The sequence below is a fragment of the Bubalus kerabau genome, chromosome 3, assembly GCF_029407905.1.
Source record: "Bubalus kerabau isolate K-KA32 ecotype Philippines breed swamp buffalo chromosome 3, PCC_UOA_SB_1v2, whole genome shotgun sequence".
NCBI lineage: Eukaryota > Metazoa > Chordata > Mammalia > Artiodactyla > Bovidae > Bubalus > Bubalus kerabau.
The window spans coordinates 41,848,672-41,860,735 of record NC_073626.1 but is presented as its reverse complement, the minus strand read 5'-3'; the positions used below and the strand labels follow the sequence as shown (position 1 = coordinate 41,860,735).

Genomic DNA, 12,064 nt, shown 5'->3' with positions numbered 1-12,064 from the left:
CCTTGCTTTTTCTATGATCCAACGGATGTTGGCAATTTGATCTCTGGTTCCTCCATAAACAGCAGAGTGGGACTGAATGAACCCTGTAGTTTCATGAGAACTTCAAGACTCACGTAACATAATGGTGGTCTATGTAGGTAGGTCACAGACCCAACTAAATGAAGTCTTGGACAGCTGGGGCAGTGAATACTGCCAGTCAGCAGAAATGAACTTCAATTATCATGGTTTTGAAAGAGGGAGGCATGGGCATTCCTCTGCAGTGGCGCCCTAATTTGTGCAAATCTCAAATGAGAAGATGCTCTGAGATGATCTTTTCTCTTTATAGCAGAGTTTTACCAGGAAGTCCCCTGACTATACCCGCACACGCAAAGACTGGAGGGTGACTAGTTCACAACTCTTGCATTATCCCAGTGTCCCCACAGTAGTGAAGGGAGAGTCTGTAAGGCGGGACAGGACACAGCCTGGAGGGAGGGCAGTATTTGTTTCTACCTTGGAGCAGAATTCCAAATAGACTTCTGGGTCCACCAAAGAAAACAGAAAGAATAGAGCTGGGACACACTCTCTTTGCCTGTTCCATCTCAAGATAATCAGTAGATGCTTCAGTGGAAATTTGTGGAGATCATGCCTGCATTCTGGGCAAGAAGCACAGAGGGGCTGTGTGAGGCCCCAGGCCCCGGGAAAAAGCACCACAGCAGCTTGATAGGAATCCACGTGATGCACCAGTGGCAGGCACTGCTGTTTCCATGGCAATCTGATATAGGATGATTTGAACTTCTTAATGCCAATTCTTTGGTAAACCCTTAGGGCCAGAAAAAAGGTCTGTGTGGAAAATTGTCATTATCCTTAAGAAGTATTGTTGTTGTTGTTGGTTTGTTTTTTTTTTTGTAGGGGGGAGTTGTTTATTTAAGTGCTTACTAGGTCAGTGTTGTTTTGCTCTTGCCTAAAGCCAATAATGCATTCAGAACAGAGAAGGAAAATGTGAGTTTTTTCATAGATTCTAGTTCTAGTTTCTGCTAACATAGACAGTATGACCTAGAATATATCCATTCTTTATTCATCTCTCCATTTAGCCCGCCAGCCAGCCCGCCATTCAGCCATGTGTATTGAGCTCAACCTTTGTCCTGCTGGATTTCTTACCTGTGAAATGAGAGAATGAGTCGGTTTAGCATTTTTGACCTAAGCTCCTAGATCCTTAGGCGTTTCAGGGTTGTGCTTTCAGGACCTTCCTTCCCAGGATGGGCTAGGGAGATTGGGCAGGGCCTGAGACCCCACTTGCCTTCAGCCCAGAGCAGCCCTGTTTTTAGTTGTTTTATATATTGAGATTTCTTTTCTTTTTTTTCTCATTATTTATTTTTAATTGGAGTATAGTTGCTTTACCATGTTGTGTTCATTTCTACTGTACAGCAAAGTGAACCAGCCATACATATTCATGTATCCCCTCTTTTGTGGGTTTCCTCCCCATATTCGTTTTGAACAAAGACTCCTTGACTGAAAAACCAGGGGGTCTCTACGGCTCTTCCAGCGGTGACTCTGCAGCTTCAGGCCAATTGTTTTTCAATCAGTGCCCCTGCAGTGCAGGGTACAGAAATAAGACGGAGAATAAACCTGTCTCCCCCTCATCCCCCGCCGGGGGGCTTGCTGTCTCTGTGAGGATAAACTGAGAATATAGTGTGAAAACCTGCCTGGGTAAACGACTGTTGTTAAGATAATGCAAATAATAATTATTACAGTGGAGTCGGGCAATCAAGATATACCCACAGGGAAATACAGCCTATAATTCAGCCTACAATTAGGGATCAGGTAAAAAGCAGTAGACTCCCAGGGTCTCCACTCAGGGACTCGGGGAATTGCATGGCTTTCCTGGGAACGCGAGCCTACTCGCCAATGCCTCCCGGAGCCGGGGTGGGGGGTGGTGGGGGGCGGGCTGCTGCGCCCCCTACTTCAACCCCCACCCCCACACCCTTGCCCACCGCTCCCGCAGCTGCAGGGAGCCTCATGGTGATTGGCTAAGCTGGAAGTTGTTGCTAGGCTACCAGTCCGCGGGAGGCTGGGGCCTCTAGTCCCATCCTCCACCGCAAATTCATCCCGCACAGCCGAGTTAATTCGGGCACCCTGTGAATGGGATCCCCAGCAGTTTAAATTGTCAGCTGCCAAGCGCCCATCTTTCTAGGATTTAACACTCAGCATGAAGGCTATGTGAAGGAGGGGCAGAGAAGCCCTCTGTTTTTATACTCTGGGTCACCTTAAATAGCTGTTTCTTTGAGCCTCAGTGTCCTCCCTTGAATTCTGGGTTTACTCATATATTCATTATTCATGGATGCATCTGTGTTTATTAAGTGCCTACCATGTTCCATGCACTATGGGACAAAGGGATGAATGATGTGGAGACCATCACTGCCCACATGAAGGGGGAAACATTAGGCACTTAAGCAAATAAGTAAGATAAACATGTATCTAATTCTTTCTTTCCTCTTCAGTGATTTTACTAAAACCCCCTTTCCCCTATTAAATCTGTAGGGTCCCCCAAGTTGACAGGGGAAGGACTGCTACTGCCAACTGTGCCTAACCTACATTGCACCTAACCCATCCCCTCACTGTGCCCTGAAACTGGGGTACATCCTCTCATCTCCATAGTGCTTGTACTTTGCTCTCTTGAACCCGTAAGTGAGCCTGAGTGCACCTTGATGAAGATGTGGGTTGGAATCATTGTCCCATGTTCAGGTGAGAAAGCTGAAAGCCAGAGACATCAAGAAACACTGTCTGTGGTCACATGGAGAATTACTAGCATAACCAGTATTAAGCACTTATTATGTGCAGGCTCTTTAAAAAAAAAATTGTCTTCCTAAAAAGAATGGGAAAAAAAAAAAAAAAGATCTTCCTCATAACAACCCAGTAAGGTATAATTATTATTATACCCATTTTATAGGTGGCAAAATTGAGGCTGGAAGAAGTTATTTGACTTGCCAAGGTAACCCAGGTAGTGTGTGGCAAAGCTGGAATTTGAACCAAATCTCCCTGGCTCCAAAGCCTAATCTCTTTTTAAGAACTGGATCTGGTCACAGAAAAGAGTCTCTGAGTGGCTAAGTCTTGGAGTGGTTTCCAAATGTTCTTAAAAACCTCCCAGTCCCAGGATCTTATTTATTTTTCGACTGAAGTTTTTGGTACAATACACTCATAAAACCTGGTGAATTGGCCATACTTATCAATATGACTGACTCTGTTATCTATCCATCTGTGATGATCTTGCCTTCAAATTTTTAATGAGTAATTAAGTAACTCTTCCCTGTAAGCATTTCCATTGCTTGCTCTGTTAGCTTTTTATTTTCCTTTGTTCATGTTCTGAACAAACACCGAGCACCCACCAAGTATTGTGGGAGGCTTGGTGGGTGTAGGTGAGTGTGGCCCATCCCTTCCTTGAGGAGTTCCCAAGGTAGAGCAAAGTTTCTGAAGGGTCTTCCATGGGCAAATTGCAGTGAGAGGTCATGGAGAGAGGAGGACCACAGAGACCTGCCCTCAGAGAATCTCCTTGATTTTGGAGACAGACCCACAGTTAGATTAAAGACAAAGGTGGGAAAGGAGGTGGGAAGGAACAGAGGCGGCTGTTGTGGCGGGTGTGGGCTGGGGGTGGGAGCAGCCCACCTTGAGTTTCCCACAGAGCTGCTTTTAAATCCTATCTTGCTGTGGTCCCTGTGGGACACTATGTTTCAGAGCCCAGCAGCCTGCAGCTTGGAAGGAGGACTTTAAATGGGAGAAGGTGCTAGAAAGAACAGAGATGCATAAAGAAGCCAGCTAAATTTATCCCTCCTCGAAGCACCCAGCAATTGCTATGCTTAACATTTGATTTTCTACCAATAGAGACTAGTTTAACCAGAAGATTAGGTGTTTTTCTCTGAGAAGACAGAGGGAGAAAGAGATGCAGAGAATGAGACCTGAAGAGAAGCAAGGTGAGACAGACATAACTGCACACTTTGGGATGCCATCCTAGTGAGCAGTAGGAAAAAATATTAAACTGGGCACCTGAGTGGGAGCAATCAGACAATCTCTTGCCCCCTTTCAACCTGGCCACCCTCCTAATTTCCAGATAGCATCATTTTTCATATGTAAGTATATAGGAGATATCCACGTTGTCTTGGCCACTGCCCTGTCCCTGTCACCCACCACCATCCCTATACAACTGAGAGTTGACTGTAAATGGATAATATACCAAAGCAATGATTTAAGTATTACAAGACTAATATGCATGCCTTTGACCTAGCATTCCCATGTACAGGAATTTATCCTGACGACAATAATTAAGGACATGGCAAAGAATTTAGCAAGAGATGATTCATTGCAGAATTGTTTAGAAAACGCAAGGAAACTAAGTAGCCAACCCCTGCTGGGGACCTGCTCAATAAATGATGATATATCTTTACAAATAGCTGTCCATGATGCTCGTGAATTAGGTTATAAATGGATTCTTACTGATGTGGAAAGACATGATTAGGTAAAAAAAAAGCAAGTGTATGTAGTATGACTCTATGTAAGTATTCTTGTAAGAATAAGTATATAAAATAGTCTAGGAAGACACAAACCAAATGTTAACCTCTGGGTGGAGGAATTCCAAGACATTAATTTTACTTTCTTTTTGCTCATCTGCATTAAAAAAAAAAAAATTTCTTTTTTCCACAGTGAATATGTATTTCCTGTGCAGTGAAAACAAATTTCCCTCCAGCAGTCTTAGTGAGCACCTCCTGCTAGGAATCTAGGAGTGGGGGGGTTAAGCTGAGCCAGGTACTCCTGACTCTGAGGCTTGTGAGAAAGGCCACCAACCCTGGTAGGCCACTTCAAGCTGCTCTTTAAGAATTGCCAAAAAGCGAGTCCCCACCCTAACTTGACTCTCCAACCTGATTGGTCTTATGGGCAAGAACTCAAGTGACCCAACAACACCTTGGTATCAAAATGCTCGGTTGCTTCATAACCTACTGGTGGGTTGGCTGCCGCCGCTCCCTGCCCCCAAGGCAAAACAGTCTGTACAAATTGGTACTTGGTAAAGGGTAACCCTGCTAAAATTGCAGAGCCTTCCCAGCTCACCAGGAGCATCCTCCCCTGTAAGGGGGTGATGGCTAAGATGCTGCGTTGATCAGGTCAGCCCCTACTACACCCAGGCAGCTGTGAGTCTGAATGCAGGAGAGAAAAGGCCGTCACCATGGCAACCCAGGCTGGCTCAGCCTCTGGGATCAGTCCAACACCCAGAGAAAGGAGGTGGGGTCTGGAGTCAGAACAAACACTGCCTGGTTGTCTGACCTCAGGCAGTACTCTTCGCTTTTCTTTGCCTCAGTTTCTACATCTGTAAAGTGATACGGAAGCTCCTTATCTTACCTGCTTCCAGGATTAATGAGGAATAACCTGTGAATGGTAAAATGTGAGAGGAGTAAAGCACCCCTAGCTTTGGTTTGTCCCCGAATCGCTGTGTATGACCTTGGACAAATCACTTAACCTTTCTGTGCCTCAGATGCTCTGTTTGCAAATAGGATAGTAATGTCCCCTGTGATGGCTTCTCAGATTTACTGTCAGGCGGCCATGAGAGTCCCAGAAGTTGGAAGGAATCTTGGTCCTTACCACCCATGCAGGAATCCCTTTGATGAGTTCTTTGGCTGAGGTACTTGTCCTATCTCTGCTGTATGACCTAAAGTGCCAGAGAGCTTACGACTGCACAGCTTTCCAAGTAGCCATTTCTACATGATGCTAATTGTAAGAAAGTTCTTTTGTATAGGATGTTTTGGGTTTTGCTTTTAAAAAAAACATTCAATTAATTTCTTTATTTTTGGCTGTGCTGGGTCTCCATTGTGGTGTACGGGCTGTTCGTTGCTACTCCCGGGCTTTCTCTAGTTGCTGCAGGTGGGGCTGCTCTCTGGCTGCAGTGTACCGGCCCTAGGGCAGGCAGACTTCAGTAGGTGCTGCACACAAACTCAGAGTTGTGGCTCATGGACTTAGTTGCCCTGCGGCATGTGGAACCTTAGTTCCTGGACCAGGGAGTGAAGTCCTGTCCCCTACATTGGCAGGCAGATTCTTAACTACTGGGCCACCAGGGAAGTCCCAGTATAGGTTGTTTTACAATTAAATGTTTGCTGTAAAAATAAGCAGTCCTTTTCAGATCTGTTTCCACTCCTGATTTTCCCAGCGGGTTTGCACAAGATAAAAATTAGCAGCAATTGGCAAGAAGCAGGTACAGGCCCAGTTCTGAAAGCTTTTAGCTTAATGTAGTGAAGGAGATGAGTTCCTGGGTCACACACTCTAGGTTAAAATCCCACTTTGTTCACTTACCAGATGGTTGCCCTTGGGCAACTTATATTAGCTCTCCGAGCCTCAGTCTCCTGATTGGTAAAATGAGGCCAGAACTACCTACTTCACAGTATTACTGCTGGGACAGCGCTTCTTATTCAGTGCACAACTCTAATTTCCCTGGTGGAATTCTGGGGGTGGCAGGGGACAGGGCGGGTCACACCTTCCTCTGCCAGCCCCTGGACAACACATCTGACCTCTGAGCACCCCTCCCCAATCTGGCATGTGTAGGCTCTTATGTGCCCAGGCTGTGTCCATCTCAGAAGCAGGCAGACGGTTCACCTCGCTCGCCCTCCTGGGAACCCCTGCAACACAGCCTTGTGTGCGCATTTCAGGGCCTTCTTCCTCTCAGGCCTATGCCAGGGACCATAAAAGGAAGATGATGCAATGGCTTCAAGACAAAGCTTACCCTCCCTGTGATTCCCCTGCCTCAAGGTTAGCGCCCGCTCCTGCCCACAGATGCAGCAGGCAGAAGCATGCGCCCCAGGGTGTCACTGGGTGAAGCCTTTCAACTATATCACTGTTTTAATAGGACTCTCATAGAGGGCAAAAAGCCTCTAAGATTCACAAGAATGCAGTCTGGTGGTGGGGTAGAAACGTGGTCCTTTGCCCTCAATTGAAGGAGTCAGGACGCCTGACTAGCGGTGGGCTCTCGGGAGCCAGTGATTTCATTCCTCTGTGCCTCGCTTTCCTCACGTGCAGAATGACAGGTTGATGCCTGAGACCTCTCGTGTCAGAATTACAGGTTTTTCTATTTATTGGATGCAGGATGAGATGGCATAATCGCCCTTGACCTCTTTATGCCATAGGGACTGCTGAGCACCCGCTCCTCTCTGCTTCCTCCGCAGATGAATACCTTCGAGTCCTCAATGTGGGTGTGGCCGAGGTGAAGAAGTCCTTCTTGGGTCCCTTATCGCCGTCCTGTAAGATGGTGCAGATGATGAGGCAGTTTCTGTACCGGGTCCTGCCTGAGGACTCCTACAAGGTCACCACCGGGAAGCTCCACGTGGCCCTCACCCGGTTCACGGATGGAGAGAGTGTGGTGGTTTCAGAGTATACGTCCAAGGAAGAGCTCATTGAGGCAAGGGGGCGGGACCTGGGTGTGAGGGCGGGGCCGGGTGGGCGGGGCACGGAATCGGGGCGGGGCCTGGGTGGGCGGGGCTGGGAATGAGAGCGGTCCGGGGAGCTGGGGCCGAAAAGGAGAGGTTGGTCTTGGTTTTTTGACAGGCCTCTGGGACGGTCCACCTGTCTGCCTCACTTCCTTCTGTTTTCTGCCTCCCAAGTTCTTCCCTCCCTTCGCCTTCCTGCCATCCGTCTTTCTGTGTTAGGCACGCTGTTAAACGAGATGGACACAGAGAGACGCCAAAAACGAATCAGACTTGGTCACCATCCTACGCTTCAGCGCTCAGAGTCCCGCCCGTTTTGCCTCTGCCTTGCCCTCTGCTTTGATCCTGCAGCTTCTTAGAGGTCCGTCTGTATTATCAACAGAGGTCCTGTGGCTCCTGTCGGTCTGGGCTGCAGTGTTTCCCCGCTGAATTACTCCCAGTTTGTGGGAACGGCCTCCCTTCGCCTTTCTCTTCCTTTGGTCCTTGATAAAAAGGATTGCATTATCACGAAATGGAAAGGGGGCTCTGATAGTGCACTTTTCTAAGCTCCTTAATATAATTTAAAAAATAATTTTATTTACTTATTTATTGGCTGCTTATTTATTGGTCTTTGTTGCTGCACGGGCTTTTCTCTAGTTGCAGAGAGTAGGGGCTGCTCTCTAGTTGAGGTGCAAGGGCTTCTGTTGTTGCCGAGCCCTGGCTCTAGGGTGGCCAGACTTCAGTAGTTGCTGCTTCTGGGCTCTAAAGCACAGACTCAGTAGCTGTGGTGTGCGGGCTTAGTTGCTCCGAGGCATGTAGGACCTTTTTGGAAACCAGGGATTGAACTCATGTCTCCTATATTGGCAGGTGAATTCTTTACCACTGAGCCACCAGGGAAGCCCCCATTAATGTAAACTTTAGTTAGGAATTGTTAGTGTTGAAGAGTGCTGTGGATATCCCCAGTTTTCTTTCAGAACAAAGGGGTTGAGCACATGCCCCTCCTCCCTTATTTCCACTCCCCTTCCCTCCTCTGAATGCAAGGCCCTTGCCACCCATCCTCACTTCCCCACACTGGCATGGCTTTGATCCCGGTGAGGGGGAGGAATAGACAGTGGGCATGGACACTTCCTCCAGCTGCCTCATGTCCCTTGGGTTTATTAGCACCCAGTTCTTCCAGACTTTTGTCTCCCCAATCCTCTTCCACCACTTCCCCCTCCTACCCATACCAGCCAGAGCAGATCACACAAAGCAGGCTTTTGTGCCTTTGCACCTGCTGTTCCTTCTGCCTGGGATGCCCTTCCCCGCCCCACTTCACCTGCTCAATCAGACTCCAGTCACTCCTGCCAGGGAACTTCCCTTCATTACCTGCCAGCCTTGCACCCACTGGGTTGGGTGCTTCTTTAGGGCCACGTTGCCAATGCCCACCTCCATCACAGCATCGGTCACCACCCTCTTTGTACATTCCCAAGGGTGGGCATATCCTTTGATTCCAAAGGATCAGATTGCAAAGGCCCAGGCCAGATACATAACAATGGTTGTTGAATCCCATTGGATTCATGGAAATTTGGTGCCAGAAGGAAGCCTGGAGATCACTGAGGCCACTCTCTCCCTTTAAAGCTGGGACACCCCACCCAGACCAACCAAGGAGGTTACCAAGGGCCCAGCCAGTGTAACTGACTTGGGGCTCCACTTTCCTGGGCAAGGCCTCCACTTTGGTGTAAGGAGGCCAGGCTGGTGGTGGCCCAGAGGCTGCAGGTGAGTCCTCCCCACTCAGCCCCCAGGCCTCGGGCATCTCAGCCCTGTTCTCTCCCCACAGGCCCTGTACTGCAGCTGCTTTGTCCCTGTGTACTGTGGCCTTATTCCTCCAACTTACCGTGGCGTGGTAGGTGCTTCAGTGTGGGAGGGGGCGAGCTGGGATCCAGGGGGGCCCCTGTGACCCACATCTGTGAGGGATGGTCTCAGAATTCAGTGGGAAGACCACAAGAATTGAAAAGGCCCTTGCGTTTTCCTACTCAGAATTCTTAATGTAGATGGATTTCTGGGGCTTTAAGATGGCCTTTCCCCCACTGGGTTGGGCTTCTCTCTGCACCCACCAACCCATTACTGAGCCTGGCAAGTCAAGGCTCCACAAGTTTGCCAGATTTTCCCAGTAGGAAAATGCAGTCAGGGTGAGACTGCGCCTCTAACCAGCTTCAGCTGATGCAGATGCTGCTGGTCCGCAGACCACACTCTGAGCAGGAGGATTTAACCTGCATCTCCTCCTCATTTTACATCTAGAGAAAATGAGATCCAGAGACTAGGAGTCAGCTAGCAGATAGACTCTTAATGCATGTCATCCATGTAATTTTCAGGCGCCCAGAGAGTTGGAGCCTCTGTGTCTGTGATCCTTTCTTCATAGTTGAGGAAACAGAAGCCCCAAGAGGGGAAGGGACTTCAGGGTGGACACTTGGTGGTGAGGAGGGTTCTGAAGGGTTTGTTGGGGGAGGTCTGACCTCAACAGAGGAAGGCAACTGGGCCCTGCAGCAGCCTAGAGGGGGAATATCTCACAACCTGCTCAGACTCACCGCATGTACACCTTCTCATAAGGCCCAGGGGGAAGGTTCCATTCCCCAGCCCTGCCCTCAGCCATTGAGGGACTTCACAAACAGTGACTGTGCCAACTTTATCCAGAGCGTGGATGCCCCCGAACCTTGGTGTCAGAGCTTCTCCCGAGGGACCCATTTCCTTTGTTTTTTTGGCCTTACCACGTGGCCTTTGAGATCTTGGTTCCCAGACGGGATCAAACCCATGCCCACGCCCCCACACCCCTCCCCTCCCACTGGGACGGCAGAGTCTTAATCTCTGGACCATTAGTTAAGTCCCAAGACCCATTTCTTTGATGACCTAAGTGGGGGAGAGGGCCTCTGACCCCAGATGAGCATTTCTCATGGGCACCCCCTGCCCCACAGCGGTACATCGACGGGGGCTTCACCGGCATGCAGCCCTGCTCCTTCTGGACCGACTCCATCACCATCTCCACCTTCAGCGGGCAGCAGGACATCTGCCCACGGGACTGCCCCGCCATCTTCCACGATTTCCGCATGTTCAACTGCTCCTTCCAGTTCTCCCTGGAGAACATTGCCAGGATGACCCATGCCCTGTTCCCCCCAGACCTGATGGTGAGAGACACGAGGGATCTGAGAGTGGGCGCAGGGAGAGCCAGGGAGGGTGGTGGGGTGGGGAGGAGGACTGGGTTGGGGGAGCCAGGGGGGCCCACTCAGTCCATCTGTGTTTTCCCCCTTCACTGGTCCCTTAAACTAACTTGTAAACCTGTATCCTGGCCTTCCTGCTACCCAGGAATGAGCAAGTGCCCAAGGTGCTCCTAGCCTCAATTCTTTCCCCCTGACTATGTCAGAACTGCTGATAGGAATGTTGGCTGAACTCTTGCCCTCTGACATGCAGTGTGGGGTCAGCAAACTATGGCTCAGGAGCCAAATCCAGCCCATCGCTTGTGAGCTAAGAATGGACTTTCTATTTTTAAGGCATTGTTAAAAATAAAAATAAAAAAAGAAATGACAGAGACTATATGTGACCTGCAAAGCCCCAAATATTTACTATTTGGCCCTTTACAGAAAAGGTATTATGGGCAATATCTCGGGTAATCCGCCAGCATCCTCTGTAATACATACAGTTATTATTCCCATTTTACAAGTGAAGAAACTGAAGCTGTGAGAAGTCACATTCAGATAGCCACCAAGCCAATAAGTGGCCATGCTGGGATTTGAGCCCCGTCTCCTCGTTCCGCTCTTCCTACTGTCCAAATGCACCTTCTCTGGTTCTACTAGAGACCTCTCACACTCTGCGGCCCAGGGGACACTGATGATCAGCTGCGAATGGTTTAACACTTTCATGCAGCATCACTGTGGACACATGGTCAGGAACTGCCCCCCACTTAGCAGATAGCAAGGGAGGAGTACATTTTGAAAAGCCCATCCAGGGAAGCTGAAGAGCAGTGGAAGCAGCTGCTTTGGGCCAGGGGGCCACTAGGCTCTGCATTGCTGCACCCTTACTTACTTCCTGGTGCTCTGCCTTGCAGATCCTCCACAATTATTACTACCGAGGGTACGAAGATGCCGTTTTGTACTTGAGAAGGCTGAGTGAGTACCATGTGGGGTCAGGAGGAAGTGGGGCGGGGGTGAGGGGGCGGTAGGTGGGGCAAAGACAGAAAGTAGAAGAGCTGAGTAAAGGAGCGTTTCCCCCAGTTTGTGAACTGGAGGTGCCCTTCAGCCAGGAGAGCCAGAAATGGGTACAAGAACCGACTGTCTTCATTCTCCAGGACAGGCCGCTGTGGCCAGAAATTATGGTCTCTGTGGAAAGGGGGCTTACTGATTAGACTGTGTCTACAGTTTTTGTACAGATAAATTTTCTGGATTTAAAAACTATGTTTAGGTTGGGACTTCACAGGCAGTCCACTTGTTAAAACTTCACCTTCCAAAGCAGCAGGTGTGGGTTAGACCTCTGGTCAGGGAGCTAAGACTGCACATGCCTCGTGACCAAAAAACCAAAACATAAAACAGAAGCGATATTGTAACAGATTCAATAAAGGCTTTAAAAATGGTCCACATCAAAAAGAATCTTTTAAAAAGCCAATATATTAAAAATAAATAAATAAAAGT

At 48.8% G+C, this 12,064-nt stretch overlaps 1 protein-coding gene across 2 annotated transcripts in view; it reads left to right on the top strand.

Annotated features, from left to right (window-relative positions):
* PNPLA1 (patatin like phospholipase domain containing 1) overlaps positions 1 to 12,064 on the top strand; it is a 50,143-nt gene that overhangs the window by 21,647 nt on the left and 16,432 nt on the right. Inside the window, exons 2-5 of one of the 2 annotated variants that reach the window (XM_055571582.1) lie at positions 7,173 to 7,405; positions 9,226 to 9,291; positions 10,358 to 10,567; positions 11,485 to 11,545. In XM_055571582.1, the coding sequence (XP_055427557.1) occupies positions 7,173 to 7,405; positions 9,226 to 9,291; positions 10,358 to 10,567; positions 11,485 to 11,545 (570 nt within the window). Of the gene's footprint in view, positions 1 to 6,816; positions 7,406 to 9,225; positions 9,292 to 10,327; positions 10,568 to 11,484; positions 11,546 to 12,064 lie in introns of those variants that run through there. The other variant, XM_055571583.1, reaches the window with a different exon arrangement.